This window comes from Rissa tridactyla, chromosome 1 (genome assembly GCF_028500815.1).
Source record: "Rissa tridactyla isolate bRisTri1 chromosome 1, bRisTri1.patW.cur.20221130, whole genome shotgun sequence".
In the NCBI taxonomy this organism is placed as follows: Eukaryota; Metazoa; Chordata; class Aves; order Charadriiformes; family Laridae; genus Rissa; species Rissa tridactyla.
In genome coordinates, this window is record NC_071466.1 from 141,910,298 (window position 1) to 141,930,377 (window position 20,080).

The 20,080-nt window shown below is 46.2% G+C and overlaps 2 protein-coding genes across 2 annotated transcripts; one reads left to right on the forward strand and one right to left on the reverse strand.

Moving 5' to 3' along the window:
* Window positions 1–483: 483 nt before the first annotated feature.
* LOC128916589 (olfactory receptor 2A12-like) lies at window positions 484–6,792 on the forward strand. Its single transcript, XM_054218502.1, has 2 exons — window positions 484–492; window positions 5,860–6,792. The coding sequence occupies exons 1-2, from the start codon at window positions 484–486 to the stop codon at window positions 6,790–6,792; spliced, it is 942 nt and encodes a 313-aa protein (XP_054074477.1).
* A 5,393-nt stretch (window positions 6,793–12,185) lies between these two features.
* LOC128907591 (histone H2A-beta, sperm-like) lies at window positions 12,186–12,698 on the reverse strand. The gene has a single exon (XM_054196670.1). It carries the CDS (start codon window positions 12,693–12,695, stop codon window positions 12,186–12,188), a length of 510 nt encoding a protein of 169 aa, XP_054052645.1. The 5' UTR covers window positions 12,696–12,698.
* Window positions 12,699–20,080: the final 7,382 nt, after the last annotated feature.

Consider the following 20,080-nt stretch of genomic DNA (forward strand, 5'->3'; position numbering starts at 1 on the left):
TCTTCCCTGTAAGCTCAGACCTGGTTTCATTAGTAACTTCTTGGTTAAATTTTTAGCAAACTGCATTTTTCCTTATTTTTCATATTCTAATTTTCCATATTCCAAAACTGAACAGACTGAAATGGAAAAAAAATCAATAAGCACAGAATGTCCAGCATTGTTCTCTGGGTTAATATAATTCAGTAGCAAGGAGTATAAGGATATGCATTACTTCAGAGCTCCTACAACTGGGTAGTATTCCACAGGCTTTAGTGGCACAAAGTGGGAAGGCGCTGAGAGAGATAACGGAGAAGTTTGTTCTGAACCAAGAAGGTGATATGGCAAATAGGGAATGGCAAAAGACAATAGACAAACTAAATCTCCTGTAGTGCCCCAAGCAGAATAATGAGTAGATCAAGGATTTCTAAGAGGCTGGAAGTGAAAACAAGTCTTTCCTATGAGATTGGTGGCATCAGGCCTTGGGCTCCAGCGCTGCAACCAGGTATGCAAGGGGTTAAAATGACTCCCATGAGAAAGGGTATGAACGGACCAGAGGTAAAGTTCCACATACATAGTGTGCCCATGAGTAACAGGTTTAGGACTTAGTACTTAGTAGTGTTCTTTTCACAATAAGCAAGACTGTGGTCAAAAATCTGATTTGATACGGAATCGCATGATGAGATTCAGTAACCTCCCCTGCCACCAGCCTAACTTTCTTGATATGGGGATAATCATTCGATGTGCATTGGCACATCTGTGAATGACAGTTTGTGTTTATTCCAGAAGACTGACCGAGCACCAGATCACAGTGTCACATTCCTAAAACTCCTGCTATGCTTTTAGGCTTTAGCCTTCTATCAGAAACTATTATGCAGTGTTTCTATACTCAGAAGGACTGTAGTTCAGAAGAAGCTTCTGAACTGGGTCAGGGCAGGATCATGCTCCAGTCCTTATCTCCAGCACCCTATGTCATGGTCTTCCTTTCTCCGAACACAAGGAACTGTCTTAAAACCATGAGATGCATTTTTCAGTAAACTTGGAAACATTTAGCAGTCTTTCAGAAAGATCTGTATCATGTTTGCAAGCTTTCCTGTCCAACCATGAGCTCAAGAAATTTTAATTTAGCTAAGATTGTTAGGAAATCCAGTTGTGCCATAAGCTGAGGCCTTAAGACTTTCAAGAGAAAATAAGCACTCACAACACTGATTATCACCACAACAGTTATGTAGCTGAGGTCTGAGGCACTGTTGAACCTCACCTGTCTCATGGGTTCTTCCAAAAATCCAAGTTAGGGTTAGAAACCAGTAAAGGAGGAAGGAACACATCTTTTTCACCTCACGTCTCTCCCCAGCCCTGTCTCTAGGCACTTGAAAACCCTTTGAAGGCAGCTCAACTTGCGCTCACCATACCAGCTCACATGGCCCCTTGTAGGGCCTTGGTCAATCTTTGAGTGTAACAGGATGCATTCTAGATGTGGCTGTGGTCATCAGAGGGGTGTGAGCCTCTCTGCTGGTCCCTTTTGGGAGGATGAGAGCTACGCTGAGTGTGTTGCACCACTGGCAATGCTGAGGGAGTGTCAGCAGTTAAGTGGGAGACTGGGGTATGAATAAGAGTCAGCAGAAGTCTCAGGTGACATTGCGTGCCTGGGAGTAGAGGAGCTGTAAAGCTCAGCATGTTGTGAATAACTGAGCAACAGGGTCCCTCTTTGTAGGGCAGAATAAGGCCAGGATGCTTCAAAAGTGGAGCTAAATTGTGCTATGGGCATGCTCCAGCAGACTGAAGGAGGACAGAATGGGACTAAATAACCTGGAAGGTGATGTAGTATCCTAGAAAACCTCATGTCTATCACAGGTACTTTTTCATCACTGAATTAGAGGTTGTGTAACAGCAAGAAAGATGGATTTCCACGAGTCTAGCATCAGTCTTCATCTCTGCACAATGAGCTGGTGATGTCTTGTTCTGTCCACCATGTGTGTGTGGAATCTTTTCCTCCTGTTCATGGCAACACTGCAATGACAGTGGGAGCTGGCCAGAACTTTGAAATCAAACCTTCTTCCTTCCCACCCTGCAGAGAGCATCCCAAAAATTACCCTTGGTAGGTTTCACTAGAACACATGTATTCTGCATTGGGGAGGGGTATGAGCTGAGAGAGGGACATAGTGTGGGCCTCTTTGGATCTCAGTAAGAACGACTTAATAAATGACTTTATAAAACTGCTGGTTTAGTAAGATAGAATAAGAAGAGACATATAGGTAGCAAGTAAATCTTATGTTCCTTCACATGCTGAGAACCTTGCATTCATGCAGGATTGGACAGTCCCCAGATGCATTTTCCCTTGCCACACTGTATAGGTCCTGTCTGTGGAGAAGTTCCTTCTTTTTGGTCACTCAAGATATTAAACGGTTTTTCTTAGAAGGAAACAACTCTGTTCATAAAGGATGTTCACATGAGGACTTCCTGCTGCACATGTAGCTAACATCAGGGCCATGAAGGTGGTGCAATCGCTGTCACCAAGCAGGAGCTGCCTGCAGGCTCCTCTGTTATGATCCACCAGCTAAGTTTATCCTGCTGACAAGGGACGTGTAAGGACACAGCCTGAAGGCCACAGTGTGCATACAGCACAGCACAGACCTGCACCTACTCAGGTTGACTGTTATGTGGATCAATAACTCCTCCATGTACAGTGATCTCCGAGTCAGGGTCTCTACAACAGGCTGTTAAACTGCAAGGTAACTTAGTAACTAGAGAAGACCCAAATCTTGAGGGGATGGCTAACCAAAGGGGCTCAAATCAAATCTCCTCTAAGCTCTTCCTATGCTTAGAGGGTTCTTGATCCTCTCAGGCATCTCCCAGGCTGCCCCATTACTCCCAGCTCACTCATTCCTGCATTTCCCTCCCTCCCTGCCTGCCCCACTTTTGCAGCAGCAGTCAGCTGAGCATCCTGAGTTGCTCATGGGGAAGAAGCATCCTCCATGCTTTACATGGCATTGTCCCAGCACAGGGTGCTATAGCCAGGACAAGGCAGTCAGACGTGGCCGCAGCCTGTTTAACAGAGCATACAGTGCTTCTTACAGAGTAGCTCAGGAACAAGCAGGTGAGCTGGGTCTCCTGACTCTCATGAACAGCATTTTAGATTAACAGCCCCCTCCGGTGGCTTATTTTCCCCCTGTTGTAGGTGTTAGGTTGTGTGGTTAACACCTGTCGCAGACAAAAAAAATAACTTAAACTGTGAATGTCAATGGGCAACTCACGACTGGGTGCATGTGTATGGCAAGGTCTGTGTGTGTGAATGTCTGAAACTGAATTCTGAACTGTCAAGCAGAAGCCTGCTTCTTGCTAACTGCAACCCATGTCGGCTGGGTTTGGATTTTAGTAACACCTGGAATAAGCAAAAGTGGCATGTTCTGAATCCTACAATTAATAAAGAGATAGAAGGCAGAACCATTAATTAGGATGCTGATCAAGCATTGTACTATTCACATAGACAATTTAGATTGGGAAAACTGGGGGCATGGGGTTCCAGAAAGAAGAGGTGATGCCAAAAGGAAGGGTTCCCAAAAAAGAAGAAGGGATATTGAAAAGAAGAAGGGGACCCAGGGGATGCTCTTGACCAGCAACCTCCGAAACTAATAGCGGCGAGCAACTGGGCAGCTGCCTGATCTTCCCTGACCTGCCGTAAACTCCTGGCTGGGAAGGGAAGTTGTGGTCTCTGGATTGTAGCACTGTGTATGTGCTGAACCTCATCAGCTCACTTGTATGAGTGTGTGTGTGCATGTGTGTGTGTGTGCATGTATGTGTGTGAGAGACAGTAATAATCCAGTAGGGGCTAATCTTGCTGGTTGTTAAATAAAACCTATAATCCAGATACACTACATGTTGTTTATTCTGATTTACCCATGACACCACCACAATCAGTCCTGCCTTCTTATTAAACTCCGTTTCTGTTTTCCTGAGTGATGATGTCTCTGCTTTGTGTGTAAAGTCTAAGCACCAGCAACTGGAAAGGGACCCTGGGCCATAGTGGAGCATGGACCTGAGGGACGAGCAGCTGTGCAGACCACAGTGTGTGTGCATATTGTGAGGGGGTGTGTGTGTCAGTGTGTACAACTGCTAGTGACCATCAAGCTGGACTAGTCAGCAAGTAGAATAACTAGTCAGCAAGTAGAGTAAGGGGCTTGGGACCCAAGGATTGGGGAGGCCATAGGTCTGGGCCAGATATTGTAAAGACCAGAGGGTCTAAGAGTCAGATACTGGAAGGATTGGGAGGCCCAAGCCAGCTGTGGGAGAGACCAGGGGATCTGGTAAGGTTGTAGGTCTGGAACAGCTACTGAAGAGATTTGTTTGCATATATGTGGTTTGTACCTGGGGCAGCTGGGAGACCATGGAATACTGTGGCCCAGTACTGGATAGGCTGTCTAAGGTCAGCTACTGATGGGACCCATATGGCTTCCATGTGTACATACGTATATATTTTCTACTGAGTGTCTTTCATCCTGATTAGCCTGACAGGGAACAGAATCAAAGCTCCTTGTGCTGTTTGTATTTGTGCAAGGGCTTTGTTTTCAGTAGGTGTGGATCTATGTGACAGGGCATATGTGTGTATGTACGCGTATGTACATGTGCCAGTTGGAAAACACATGCTCACTACTTGGCTGAACATGGGGACATGGAGTGGCAGCAGTGTTGTACTGCATCGATATACTGGATTTGGCAACCCCTAACAGTAGGATTTAACCTCTGCTAGTATGTCAGAAACAAAAACTTCTGTACATTGTTGGAGGCAGGGAAAATCTGAGAGGCAGTGAAGGCATTAGAGGAAAGTGATGGAGGAGAGTGTGTTTAACAGAAAAGAAACCCATATGAGCAGGTCAGTAAGTACAATGCCATGCAAGTACAATGCCATGTTGATTTCAGAATAAAGTGGTGCTTACTTTCTGGAAGGATCCCCAGAGTTCAAGTATGGAAGTCTGGGGATTTATACTTGAGATTATTTTTTGCACTGCCTGTTGGCAATCAAAACAGTGTCCCTTCAGACATATTGCACAGAAAACTTTGGCTTTAAAAGCAAATGAATGTGGGAGCTGAAGAGGGTGGAACAGCTCTTTGTTTTGCTTGTTGTCTGAGAAAGTACATGAAACTTTCTAATAAGGTTTCCCTAATCAAAACCACAGAGCTGAACAAATCACATTTTTCTAGATGCTACAGGTAAGGAAACTCTTGTGTATAATCTTTAGTAACATTCTTTTACAAACAATTATCTGCTGTACATCCAAGTGTAGCTCTCAGTTTATTCCACAATCTGAAGTGAAGTTAGATATAGAATAATGGATCAAGAAACTGCAGGATTCAATTTGGATGCATTTCACTAAGGTAAAGAGGACACAGCAATGGATTAGAAATGCTAATCAATTTAATGGTAAAACTGCAATTATTTTGTGAACTGTGCATTCATTTTAATATGGACTTAATTTAAAATAGCTGTTTTGAATATGTTCTGACTACACCTGCAATCTTCATCAAGATAGAGAGCTGTTATTTTCTCCAACAGAGAAAGCCCACTTACCCCCCCCAAAAAAACAACCCAGAAAAAGAAAGACATTAAGGGCAAGCTAGGCAGTAAAGTTGTGTGAGATTGCTCAAAACTGCTCAAAATTTATGCAGAGATTAGAGCTTGCTATTCAGATCTACGTCACTGAGCATAGTGAGCGTAGTATGCACCTTCCACTGGAGTCAGAGGGGAAAACAGGGAGAAGGGTGCTGCAGGGTAAAGGACACAACATTCTTAGGAAAACCTCGATTTTCTTTCCTTTTCCTTGCTCCTTCCCTTCCAGATTTCCATGGTTGCAGTTTGTGCTGCCTCACCTCCAGCACAGCATGCAGAATGAAACAACTGTCACAGAATTCATCCTCCTGGGTTTCTCCAGCAACCCAGCCCTGCGGCTCTGCCTCTTTGCCCTTTTCTCTGTCCTCTACTCTGCCACTCTGATTGGAAATGCACTTGTCTTTGTGCTTATCTGCCTGGACTACCGCCTCCACAGCCCCATGTACTTTTTCCTCTGCCACCTCTCCATCGTGGACATCTGCTATGCCTCCAACAATGTCCCCCATATGCTGAGGAACCTCCTTGGACAAGGCAAAACCATCTCCTTTGCTGGGTGTGGGACACAGATACATCTTTATTTAATCTTTGCGCTTACAGAGTGCGTGCTGCTGGCCATGATGTCTTATGATCGCTACGTGGCAATCTGCCATCCCCTGCGCTATGCCCTCATCATGAACCGGAGGCTATGCCTAACCCTTGCGGCAGTTTCATGGGCTTTTGGGTTCATATTTGGTACCCTACAAGCCTCTCTGGCTTTACACCTGCCTTTTTGTGGCCCCTGTGAGGTTGACCACTTCTTCTGTGAAATCCTTGCTGTCTTAAAGCTGGCCTGCACTGACACTACAGTCAATAAAGTCCTGATCTTTGTTGTTTGCGTGTGCTTCCTCCTCTTCCCTTTAGCCTTAATCCTAATTTCCTACGTGCACATCCTGGCCACAATTCTGCGCATCCGCTCTGCACCAGGATGGCACAAAACCATTTCCACCTGTGGCTCCCACCTGACTGTGGTGAGTCTGTTTTATGGAAATGCCATCTTCATGTACATGGGGCCTGGGAGCGGTAACTCATCTGGGAGGGAGAAAGTTCTTTCCCTTTTCTACAGTCTTGTCAGCCCCACTTTGAACCCCCTGATTTACAGTCTGAGGAACAAGCAGGTGAAGGAAGCCTTGCTGAAGCTTCAGAGAAGGAAAAGAGTGTTTCATTCCATGTAGTCTGGGCTCTAGGCTTTCATCTATCTCCTGTCTCTCTGTTTTTTCTTCTTGACCTCTTTGGGTATTTTAAGTGGTTAAAACATAACACAAGAGATTATTCAAATGCATTTGTCTCTGTTTCTCTGTACAGTTGAATGAATATCATAACACAAAATAACTAATTATTATTCCTTTTATTAGAGATAACTAATTATTCTTCTTCATATGCAGCCATCCTAGGCAGGTAGTATAGAACTATTGACCCAGCTGGAATAAAAAGTTTGTCTTCTCGGTTCTAACTAGCAGTCAGAATAAACTACCATGTAGCAGTTTTTTTCTGAGTATATCAGTTGTTCTAATAAGATATTGTTTTTCCCTACCATATTTCTATTTCCTGTATACTTAGGATGCTAGAGCTTCAACTCTATTATAAGAAAGAAAAAGAGAGAAATATTGATACTAATGGGCTTCACTTCTTAGCAGGGTGAACGAGCCTGTGAAGGGTTTTGCTTCTGCACACTTTTAAGCCTAAAACCTCTCATACAGCAAGTGACCATGATGACCACTGCAGTGCAGAAACTAGCTTTGTGTGGTTTTGCCAGGCTGCTACTCACAGCAGTTCCTCAGACGGAGTAGCTGAGGTACCTGCACTCTGTATTGTAGTTCGTGCATTGACCCTGATTCATTGTGTAGGCTCTTAGCGCCTTTCCGTTTATTTACAAATGTCTTCCTGCAGCTCTATTTGCTGACAGTTATGCTTTGGAAAATCTTCCCTGGTCTCTGGGTTCACAAATCTGATTGGGAGGCCTAATGGTTAAAAAGGGACATATATTCCACTGGTCTATCAGATTTCATGGAATTAATTGCCAGCAAGATCATTCCTTCCAGGAAATAAAGCCACCAACTGGGATGGGGTTTTCAAACCAATGGACTACATACAACATGTAATTCCTCTGGATCTTTCTACTTGGTGCAAATTTAGAGGAGAAGAAAATATTGTCCCTACCCCTCATTCTAAACAAGCCAAAAAGGTTCCTGCCATATATGGTCATTCAGGAGAATAACTTCAGGTACCTTTTGTTGAAAACTTCCTGTGAAATATGTAACAGTGGAAACAGCTGTCTTCTTTGAAAAGAAGAGAAATGGGAAAGCTGGCACCCCCGTCAGCAAGAGGAACCAGCGATAGATGTGTTCCCTAATGTGAACGCATTAAATGTCAAAAATAAGTAAGCCACTTACCATCTGGTTTGAACACTACCAGAGGAGACTATTGCTGATGTTCTAACTCTGACCATCAATAAACCAGATACATTTGTCCATTCCTATTGAATCATAAAAAAAATGTGGCTTTTTATACTAAACATAAGAAAAGCAGAAACAAAAACCAGACAGGGCACCTGAAAATCTAACTACAACATTCACAGTTAAATTGATAAAGCTAGACACTCATTGTAGCTGTTCCTGGAACACTGGACTGAGGGGCCAAATTACCTTTTCCAAAGCACCCATGCATTAAAAATCTGACAGAATTTTAAAACAGAAAAAGAGGTGGGAATAAAAAGATAGCCCTTACCAAAAGTGTATCACTCCTTATTTCAACATGGAAAGCATCAGCATTAGTATGATACCTACAACATTTGAATACTTGAATCTGTAAGAGAGCTCCACAGCATTTATTATCCCTTTTTATCCCCACATTGTCTTTACTTCAGAGCCAGAGATAATTTCTGCACACACAGTCTCATAGAAGAGGTCAAACTGGAAGGGACCTCTGGGGGTCACCTGGCCCAGCACCCTATTTCTGAAGCAGGGTTATTTGGTTCCTCATTTTGTACCACCCGATAGAGGGAAGAAGAAGAACTGTCTTGTCTTTACGGCCGACAGGTGTCGAGCTGTTCAATGAAGAATGAGTCTCCTTCAGCCCAGCTGATGATGGCCTCTCCTCTAGGAGCAAAGCTCCTGGATTTTCATCAGACCTATGGCACAGCATGCCCCTGGGCCCCTGAGCTGGTGGCTGTTAGCTCCATGTCCATTTATGCTCCATTCAAGCCAAGACTGTCAGAGAGCAATTCTGGGCTTGTGACTCTTCTCCTCTTGGCCACTTGGTGTGAGACAGAGGAACACCTTGTTCATCTGGAGTGCACCAGTTCTCTGGACACAGGGAAACAGCCTTCTGCTCTATGTTGGTAAGGGACAGTCAATAAACCTGAACCACAGCCAGAGAAGGGGACAACAGCAACTGTGATTTACTCTTGCTATAGCGACTTGTGCCTGTTGTCTCAGTGGGAGAGAGACAAAGCTGTTGTCAAGTCCAGCCAGGGAGTACATCTGTTTCTGATTCTACCCTGTCGAAAGCACCTGCCCTGGTTACGACACCCAGCAAAACACCGTCATACCTAACGGTTGGCCTGGCTGCGCACAGCCATAGTAGAGTGTGAGGGAGCAGTACATATGTGCAGGATGGGGATCCAACATCTTGCTCTGGGGCTGGGTCTTTTTCTGCTCATGCCTGTGGCTTACTTCCAGTTCCCTCCCTCAAGTCCTTCCTCCCTGGCCAGATTTCGCAAGATGAGAAGCAAACACTGAGTCACTCAGTGCCCATCTAAGTACCTCTTTCCCATGTTTAACACAGGCTGATTTTGAAATTATCTTAAGCTTAAGGCCTCCTGAGCTTAAGTCCTTGACAATATGTCTCCCTTTGGCCGCTGCTAGATTCCCCTGGACTCCCCGTGGCTGACCCAAGCCAAGCGCACAAGATGGGGGTGCCTCTTTCCAGACCTTCCTTCAAATCACAGGACATGATTGCCATCAGGCCAGGACTGCAGCAGCTTCACCTGTCACGGTTCAACAATGGCCAGGTCCACAAGGACACCTAAGCATCTCAATTGCAGCTAATGTTTGGTATGCTGTACAATCAGGCACTTTTTCCTCACCTCCACATCCTCACAGTCGATTGTGGTTTTCTCAGCAGAAGCTCTGTTGGTTTTGGGCCTTGGGGACAACCCCCGGGGTTTGGGGTGGGATTTCAGAGTGTGTATGCGACAGGAATCACTTCATCCCTGAGTCGGCAAGGGAAGCAGAGCTGAGGAGCACAACAGGAAAGGGAGGAGCAGGAGAAAATGGCTCTTCCAGGGAGCAGCCATAGATGGAGAAGTGGATGGAAGAAGAGAGGAGGAAATGGCTGAGAAGGAAACTGAACCTGACCTAAGTAAAGGGTGAAATCACAACTTTTATCAGACAGCTTTTGGGCAACAAGTGCTACAGCAGCAGCGGTGGCTGTGCCGAACTCCCACGAAGGCGATACGCTGCCAGAGCCTGAACAGAGCGTGTGGGTCTCATGGCCCTACTCAGTACTCTGGATAACGGAGCCAGGGGGCCCAGGCTCTGCCAGCCCCAACGGCACAGGGGAGGGTCCCATGGCGCCCGGAGAGGAACCGCACGAGGCGTCATTAAGGAGTCAGCATTTAATGATAACAAGTCTGATGGGGCTTCTGCAGGTGGGACGGGTGATTCCCAGTGCCGTTGTTGTGCTGCGACACAGGCCACGGTGGGGCTTGTTAAAAGTTAGAAGTTCTTCTTTTGCAAAGTATTTACATGTCTGCTGGTGACAATGATAGGGGCTGGCCGCGCAGGGCCCCCAGACAATGCATGGCGAAGCCTCCAGGGCTGTGAGCAAAGCCAACGCAACAACAGACCGTTCCTCCCCAAGACAAGGACAGATGATGACCTCTGCCTCTGTTACTGTGGTTGGGGTTGCTAAACTGCAATCAGGATCAAGACACAAGGATCACCCGTTTTGAAAGACCAGAACTGCCCCATTTCATGTCTTTAGTCATGAAAGGTGTAACACAGAGGGCTCTTCCCGGTCACTGCCTCTGACTCTTCCTCTTCTTCCTCTGTCTTGCCCCAGCAAACACGGCACCTTGTCTTTCCCAGCTTTCCCATGTTGCCCCTGATAATTCTCTCCAGTGTGCCAGGATCCCCTTTTGTCCAAAACATTGAATCTGCAACTCTGAGCCATTGCTGACTCCTGCCCCTCTCTGCGCTCACTTCCTTCCTTCCTTTGCATCCATTTTCTCTCCTTTCGCGTGCCTTGAAGGCTCTGGAAATGCCCGATGCTACTTCCAGCAGGTCTGGACGTGTCCCCTCTGAGTCCCTCTGCTCTACCAAAGCCGCCTGTGCCCACGTCCCCCGTTCACAGCAAATTCCTGCTCCTTAGGGCTCTCCTGCAGTGCCCCACAGAGCGGAAACCACCCCTCTAGTTGTGAGACGCCTGCTGCCTCCCGTCACCCCCACCCATGAGAAAGAGCGCTGTTCTTCTCACGTCACGTGCAATGGGGACCAAGTTGTGATTAAACAAACGTGGAATATGGTTCCTTTTCTATACAGAAATTCTAGTGCAGTTGTTTAACACACTTCAGTAGGGGTCGACCTCTACCCTGTAGTGTTTGCTCTACCATTTCTCATGCCAGGTTCTCTTGCGCCACACACCTCAACACCGGGAAAGGGGAGAACCAAAACACTGTGAAAGACTTTATATTTGGCTTATTTTCAGATTTGCAGGTCCAGGGTGCTTTGTTTTAACCTTTGCTTGCCCTAATATGCTGAATAAATTTTAAATCCCCGAGCATTGCAGCAGGTGACTTTGTGGCATTTGGAGCACCGATTATTAGTCAGGAATAACTGCTTGTTCTATAAATTCCCCATCGTACCAGTATTTCTATATGTGTCATTTGCATCAGCAGCCAGCAGCTCGTGGTGTCACTGGCATCATTTCCCAGGATTCTTAGAGATGCGTCTATACACTACGTTTTGTCTCTGAGGCTTAAAGATGGATGTCCCTCTCCCCTTGTCTCCACTGGAAACCACTCCTGGAATGTGTTAGTAGAACAAGATTGAAATTCCTGCCCTCCCCACCAAGGAAGGGCAGACGTGGCTGGACCGTGGGGCACGTACTGTCTCTCCCATATTCCCTCTTGGAACAGTGCAAAGAAGGACATGAAGGTCCCTTTGTTCTTCCAGGAACATTCATCCGCACCATTCCTCACAGCCTGTGCCCATCCTTTGCGGGGCAGATCCCTCCTTCCCATCTCAGCCCCTTTCAGGCCATCGCAAACCCGAGCCAGGTGCTGCCCGTCGGGGCCAGTTGCCCTCCAGGCAGGCTGCTGCCCTCCTTCTCAGCAAGGGCTGTGCTACAGCCTGCCTTTGCAGAGCTTTCTGCCTGCGTCCAGCTGCTTGCCTTTGGCCAGCCGGGAGACGCTAGTCCAACACACAGCACAAAAGGCCCCATGTCCCACACGGCATCGCAAAAGCTTTTATTGCGCCTGTAGACCGTAGAGCTGGATTTGGCAAGAGCCTTGCACGTGTCGCAGCCCTTGCCTTGCCGGTGTGGGGCAAGAGCTTCTGCGTTCTTCTCAGTTGACAGCAGCAGTGGCACGGGCCGGTGCAGCCCTTTGCCTGGGGCATCTCTTCTTACTCTTGGTCGTGTTCTTCTTGGAGGGCGAGGCCACGCGCGGGCTTTGGGGGGCAGCCCTGCGGCGGCGCCTGGGCACTGCAGCTCCTCGCGGGAGCTGCTTGAGCCCAGCGCACTTCTGCAGCGCCGTCTGCAAGTGCGATGGAGAGATGCGCTTCTGCTTGCTCTTCTTGCAAATCATGCCAGCCACGTCCATGACCTCGTGCGTCACGCACTGCAGCACCGCAGCCAGGTAGACGGGGGCCCTGGCTCCAAAGCGCTCAGCAAAGAGGCCTCTGCGCAGCTGCCTGTCGACGCGGCTCACGGGGAAGAGCAGCCCGGCCCGGGAGGAGCGGGAGGAGCGGCTCTTTCTGGCCTTTGCTTCGCTGCCTCCGGAGGGGCCCCCAGAACATGTCGCTGGGAGCTCCCTCTCCTGCTCAGGCCCCATGCAGACCTCCTCTGCCCCGAACATGCTGCTCGCAGCTTGCTCCCGCAGGTCTCTCCACGCCGCGCCTTCCCGTGCCCTGCCTGCCTTGCCCGCCTGCCCTGGCTTTCCTCGCAGGCCCCGGCTGCTGGTTCCTGTCTCCGGGCTCGGGTGGCTGCGCCGGGCCAAGCCTTGTCCTGGCAGGGCGTCCCCACCTGCTCGGGCCTTGGATCTCCCGGGCAGCGGGAGCGAGGCCTCCTCTCGCCTGGCGGGCACCAATAGGAAAGCACTTCCTCTGTGACCTCACCTCTCTGCTAGTGACATCATGCCCGCTGGCTCCGCCCTGCGTGGCTGAGCTCAGGCAGCAGCTCTGCTCCTCGGCTCCGCTCCCCTTTTCCATGGCAGAGGCTTTCCCAGCGCTTGGCGGGGGGGAGGCCGCTACGAGGCCCAGTGCTCTCCTCTCCTCTGCCTCCTCCTCCCTGCCTCCCTGCCCCGCCACAGCTCTCCCTGCAGCCCTGGCCTCTCCCCTCCACCCCCAGCCCACATTGCCGCTCTCGGGGAGAGGACCTCCTTCCTCCTGGCAGGGCATGCCAGCGACACGGGCTGCCCAGACATGGGTCCCATCGTGTGTTGATTAGCTCCAGGGGTGGAGACTCCACAACCTCTCTGGGCAATGCCCCCGAGCCTTCTCTTCTCTGGGCTGAACAGCCCCAGCTCTCTCAGCTCTTCCTTGCAACGAAAGCCCATATTTTCCTGGGATGCCTTCTTAGTCTTCCAATGCCTCCTCCCCTTCTTCTTCCCCTTGCCTCTCCTCCCCTGTCGGGCATGGCAGGGTGGAGAGTGACCCAGCCAGAAGGAATCCCAAACCAGCCCCGACGCCTGCTGTGGTTTACAAAAACACAGGTACCTGGGGTGTGACTGCCTTGGGCAGGTGTGTCTGGGCAAGGCTGCGGAGGAGAAATGCCTTGAGAACATCTCAAGGACTGCAGAATATTCCTGTCTGCAGCGCTGTGTCCCCTCTACTGCACCCCAGAGGCAATGCAGGCAATGTGCTTTGCCTGGATTTGTATCCTGAGGTGTCTTCAAGTGCCTTCCATCAAAATAAATGTCTTTCAAACATCCACTTTTCATTTCTGCACATTCGGCTTTCTGGGCTTTTTGTAGCGGGATGGGTAGGGTTTCAGATGGCACCGAGGCATCATTTTTTCCTTTTTCCTGCTGTTTTTTTTTTACTAAAAGTTCATTCCAACATACCAGTTAGGTACCTTGGATGTCCACCCCTTCCTCACGTTGCCCAAAGTGGTTTCACACTTTCAACTCAAATAGTAAAGCCAGGTCTTCCCCGTGGCCCCATCTTCCTCCCACGTCTGTTCAAATGTTCCACTGTTTGCTCTTGCACTCCTTGATTCAGGGACAACTTTGTAAGTGTATGTGGCAGCCTGATGAGATGCAGAGGCTGTGCCTGTCCAAGGGTGGCAGCTGGACTTGCTTTCCTTTTTTCCAGGCTAGCACTTGCAGAAGTGCGGAGGAGATAAATCATGCTGCTTCGTAGAAGAGCAATATCTCACGGAGCCAGAGCTGTGCCTTTTTCTGGTGTTCTGGGAATAGTTGTGGAGTCTTGGAACCACTCTCTGGGATGACGGAAAGATGAATATCCTCCGTGCATGAGGTCATTTTGTAAATAGAGTGCTTTCCAATGCCTGTACCACTAGAAGGAATGCACTCCATTTTATATTTGGCTTCTGGCGTTAATAGTAAATTCTTGTTGCTTTCCCATTTCCCCAGATTTCTTACCATTCTTACCAATCTGATTTTTAATGGCTCAATCTGTCTTAGCCGTCACAGTTCCAAATTCCTATCTATGATCCCTGCTTCCTTTGTGGCATTGTTTCTTACATGTAATCCACAAATTGAGGCTCCTGTTAGTCATTATCTTCAAGAATATAATTAAAATATCTGGGTGTCAGTACTTTACAAATCTACTGGATTCGGTTTTCCCGGCTTTCTTTAGCATATTGGAAAGTAGAAATCTACCTTTAACATTAATATCCAATATTCCCAATGTCATATGATTCAAACAGCTTGGTTAAAATACTATACATTGTAGGAGACTTCATATGCAAATACTTATGAAGCCACAACAGAAATTACAATTGAATCCTTGAGCTGTTCTCCTCATAATGGTCACCAGTATAATAAAGGTATCACTAATTTCTAGGTTTTGGGAAGATAATGGTCTGCAATGTAGCTTTTGCCCCAGCTCTCATGGAACTGAGTCCATTTGTTTGTTAAAAAGTAGCTTCTTCAGGGTAAGTAGAAAGCACAATACGGAGATGGTGCTGCTTCTCCATATATGGAGGCTGGGGCCCAACCACCCAGTCTGGGAGAGTGAAATGCTTCAAATGTGGGGCACAAGAATTAAGATTTGCCATTTTACTAATCACTCTGAAAAAAAAAAAAAAAGCCTTAAAAATCTGCTTGCAGAGACCTCACAGGAGGAGAGCATTAACGGTGTTCTGAAATATGAACAGGACGACGGCACCCACAGCAATGCGTTTGAGGAAGAAACCTTGTCACAGTTCATGCTTGCAAAGCACCGTTACCTTTTTGTGGCAAAATGACAGGAGGAAATGGCTTCAAATTGCTCCAGGGGAGGATTAGATCAGATATTAGGAAAAAATTCTTCACCAAAACGGTTGCCAAGCATTGGCTCCCCAGGGAAGTGGACGAGTCACCATCCCTGGAGGTATTTAAAGGACATGTAGACATGGTGCTTAGTGGACTTCTTACTGTTAGGTTAGCGGTGGGACTCGATGATTTTAAGGGCCTTTTCCGACCCAAGTATATTCTATGATTGTGTGACCAGAAGGTGGCAGCAGATAACACTGACACTCTCCAGGATCTCTCCGTTTCCTTTACGAGATTCCCGGTTGTTTTGCTGTGCCACAAAGGCAAACTAATTAAGAATTGCTAAGTACAGGATGCGTTTTTAAGTTTAAAATCCTGCTCGTTTAATTGCTACGTCACAAAACGTGTATTTTCTAGTAAATATGACTTTTCAAGTACGTTGCTTGCAGGTCTTCTATATGTGAGCTTTCTATAGTCGACATCCAAAGCAATGAAAAGCTATCCACATGTACCCTATGTATTTTTCGGAGGCAAATACTGCATTAAACTGCGGATCATTGTAACAGAAATCTTGAGTTTGGAATGAATGGCATCTGAATGGAAATATGTATGAAGAGGCATTTGAATAAAGAATGGAAAAAGAGATATAGACATGGCATGCCTGAATTGGTGCAGAAAGTTGTTATTCAAATAACTAGAGAACAAGGACTGCAGCAATTTAAAGCCATAAAGATAAGGTGACAAAGAGCTGAAAATTAGCCTTGCAGCCATAAAATACTCAAGTAGGAAAATAAAGAACACTAAGACTCAGCAATTTTTCCTCAGACTTGCAAAGGGCAAGAGAGGATAGTCAGAAAAAAATCCCAGTAAATATCTACTCACGGAAGATGCAAAAGATACAACAAAAATTCAGTGAATAATAATTAATAATGACTGCCCATCAAGAAGACCCTCGAGACACATGATGAGAACTTAGCAGTTGCTGACAGCACTTTTCTGTGGCACTATTATTCCTTCCTACATTACTTGGAAAAACATGCACTGGCACTTGTGTATATGAGAGAAGAAGTGAAATCCTTGGCAGAACGAGCATGAGTGAAATCAGTTTTGCTTAAAATAAAAATCACCTTCCCCTTCCAGAAGGATTCACGTAGATAACATAGCTTTTTTTTTTTCCCCCCACAAGTAGGAAACTAGGAACAAAGCCTAAAAATTTAAAGCACAACTTTTACCCCATAAGTTTCTCCCATTTTCTTTGATTTTTCCATTTTATCCTACACACTACAAGGAATTCCATTTTAAAAAACTACTCGCTGATATGCACATTTATAAATTAAAATTTGCCTGGAAGACAACTAAGGATAACCTAGTGCTTCCATCTTCAGTCTCTTCATTTTACCTGTTCTTTATATCTTTAAGCCTCAGTGCCCAAAATTCCATGCACCAGAAAGGTTCAAAAAGATATGAAGTCAAGGAAAACCAAATGTAAATAACAGGAAAAAATCTCCTAAAAGCAAAGATTTACTCGACTGTGCAATCATCTTCTGTGTGAAAATAGTGCAACACCCATTTTAATGGCATTGCAAAGTATTGAATACCGTAGTAGAATAAATTCCCTGGTCTAGTCCAGCTGTGAGGGAAGAAAGGGAAGGACACCAAATAATATGGTGCATTTTGTTGTTAGTTTCTAAAATTTTTTCTGTCTGAGAGAAAACATGGCCTCAGACTGTATGTTGCCTTCCTCCTACATAGAGCTACGCAGATCATATGTCTAATAGTTCAGTGGACAAAATGTAGATCCTGCCATAGGATCATGGTATCATCCCACCAAAACATCAAGTCACCTGGAACTGGTTGTTACATTTAAGTTTTTCCACCCCTGGAAACAGTTAAAAACTGTTATTATTTGACCTGTACTGTTTTTTATTTTGTTTTATTTAAACTCAAGATTTCAAATAATTCTGGCTTGTATAAAACATGCACTATCATGCACATGTATGTACATATGTGGCTTTTTTTTTTTTTTTCAGATGTAAATGAAAAGAGCAGCATCAAAGCCCAGAATCAGCCTCCCAAATTCAGGGGCAATGTGTCTTGGTCACCTTTCCAAATTACTCAACCCACAGTAATACTGCAAGACAGGCCCATTTGATTTGTCTGTGGCACCCAAGTGCCCCTGATGCTCCTTCCAGTTCAGCTCAGACTGCAAACCCAGCCTACATCATTGGCAGCACTCAGTGTTTGACTGCCAAGAGAGGCCTGGAGCAATCCAGGGCAGGACAAGCTCAGCTCTGCCTCAACACTTCCTGAGAACAGCTGCTTCAGGTGGGGGCAGCACATGCATTTCCCCGGACAAGATTTTCACAATTACATTCAGAAAGCTAGACACCAAGGGCAAGCAGTTTCTGGAATACTGAAATGACTGAGAAGCACACCACCAATTTCAAAGAAATCCATGTCACTTACAAATTTCCTCGCTAAAAGTCTGCCAGAATCTTAAAACCGAGACGGTTGCTAGATAATTGTCATATATGCTTATTTACCTCTTTAAATGAATGGTCAGATTTTCAAATAGGAAGAATACCCAGAGCTTGGGAAAGTTGGAAAACTGTCATTTCCTTTTGTCTTAGGGGCAGGGGAGGAAGGGAGAAGGTCAATAAAGGTAGATAAAAGTCATATTAATGAACTTTTCCATCCACTTAGCATGAAGACAGCAACTCCAGTTAGTCTGATTTCAAAAAGTGCCTGGCACATGCTGCTCCCGCAAGTCGGATTATTGTTCTTGCAGTGACTTGTTCCTGGGATAAAAACGTGCAGTCTCTGTCATCAGGATAATCTTTTCATCGCAAAGGATGAGCAAAAGAAAAAAAGGTTTATTAGCTGATTTTTCTAGTTGTAGCAGACAAATAGTCCCTCATCTCTTCAACTTTGTTATGTCCTTCCTCCTCCAGTCAGATTTTGCCATTGTTTCAGAAACTGATACCAATTTGTGCTATTGGCCAAGAGGACATCTGAAACTTCTTACATTGAAATTTTGTAAGAAACAGTGGTCTTCTAATTAATCTCACGTGGTCCAGAGTAGCTCCAAGGAAACAGAAAGGTTTTTGAGCCTCTATTTCTGCTACATCCTTCACTTCCATGCATGAACACATGATTTTCCTTAAAACTAGCTATTGTCAGAATGGTGTTTGTACGCGCAAAAAGTTAGGATGTGCTGGATAAGTGTTGCTGATGAGCATGGCTCACAGAAATACCAGCCTGCATCTAACGCTGCCTGAACAAGACTAGTTTGACTGCAGAATGCCTTCAGAAGAGCAGCCCGTAATCATCAGGCTTGAGAATCTAGAAGCTAACTGAAATGCAAATTTTTCTTACATCTTAGCTCCCAACTTCAAATCATGTTGTGACTCAGTTCCGTCAGTCACTTAGGGAGGATTTAATATCACTAGGATCAAAATATACTAGCACAAGAAGTATCACATTTGCAAGCCTGGTACAGGCACCCTGTTTTTCCATTTTCTGGATTTTGGCAATTATTCAAACTCAAAGACTGGACGACTGGAAGTCCCTTCCAGCCCATATGATTCTATGATTCTAAGTTTCTATGGCTCTGTCAAAACAGGAGATTGCCATTTATTTTAAATTTAATACAGTGCACATTTTCAGAAGGATTAAAAGCACATGAAATGACAAAACTACTGGACCCACATCTTACGCCCTGCAGATCACGCTAATTTAGAGCCAGTAGCTGAATACTGGAGCTCCTAAACTTGAGAATCACATATTTCCAGCTGCACTTCTCCTGCCATGTAAACACAAGCACAGATCAGACTACAAGCTCTGGAAAGTAAGTGTTATTCAGGCTTCAATCTGGATCCTTCCAAAGGGCAAGCAGCAGAACAGTGGAACAGCCTTCTTTGTTGGATGCTAGTGCTTTACTGCAGTGACAAAGGCAACACATAGAATCATAGAATAGTTTGCGTTGGAAGGAACCTTAAAGGCCATCTAGCCCAACCTCCCCTGCAACGAGCAATCTTCAATCTTCAACTAGCACCTTGCAATCTTCAACTAGATCAGATTTCTCAGAGCCCCGTCCAACCTGAACTTGTATGTTTCCAGGGACAGGACATCTACCACTTCTCTGGTCAACCTGTTCCAGTGTTTCACCACCCTCATTGTAAAAGATTTCTTCCTTCTATTTAGTCTAAATCTACCGTCTCTTAGTTTAAAACCATTACCCCTTGCCCTATCGCAACAGCCCTGCTAAAAATCTTGTCCCTGTCTTTCTTATAAGCCTCCTTTAAGTGCAGAAAGGCGACAATAAGGTCTCCCTGGAGCCTTCTCTTCTCCAGGCTGAACAACAACTCTCTCAGCCTTTCTTCATAGGAGAGGTGCTCCAGCTTTCTAATCATTTTTGTGGCCCTCCTCTGGACCTGCTCCAACAGGTCCATGTCTTTCCTGCGCTGAGGGCTCCAGAGCTGGACACAGTACTCCAGGTGGGGTCTCACCAGAGTGGAGCAGAGGGGAAGAATCACCTCCCTCAACCTGCTGGCCATGCTTCTTTTGATGCAGCCGGGGGTACAGTTAGCCTTCTGGGCTGCGAGTGCATATTGTCAGCTCATGTCCAGCTTTTCATCCACCAACACCCCCAAGTCATTCTTGGCAGGGCTGCTCTCAATCACTTTATCCCCCAGCCTGTATTGATACTGGGGGTTGCTCTGACCCACACGCAGGACCTTGCAGTTGGCCTTTTTGAACCTCATAGGTTGACCTGGGTTTGTCCAGGTCCCTGTGTATGACTCAGA

Coding starts and splice junctions, on each gene's coding strand:
- LOC128907591 (XM_054196670.1), bottom strand. CDS start 12,695: ATGTTCGGGGCAGAGGAGGTCTGCATGGGGCCTGAGCAGGAGAGGGAG.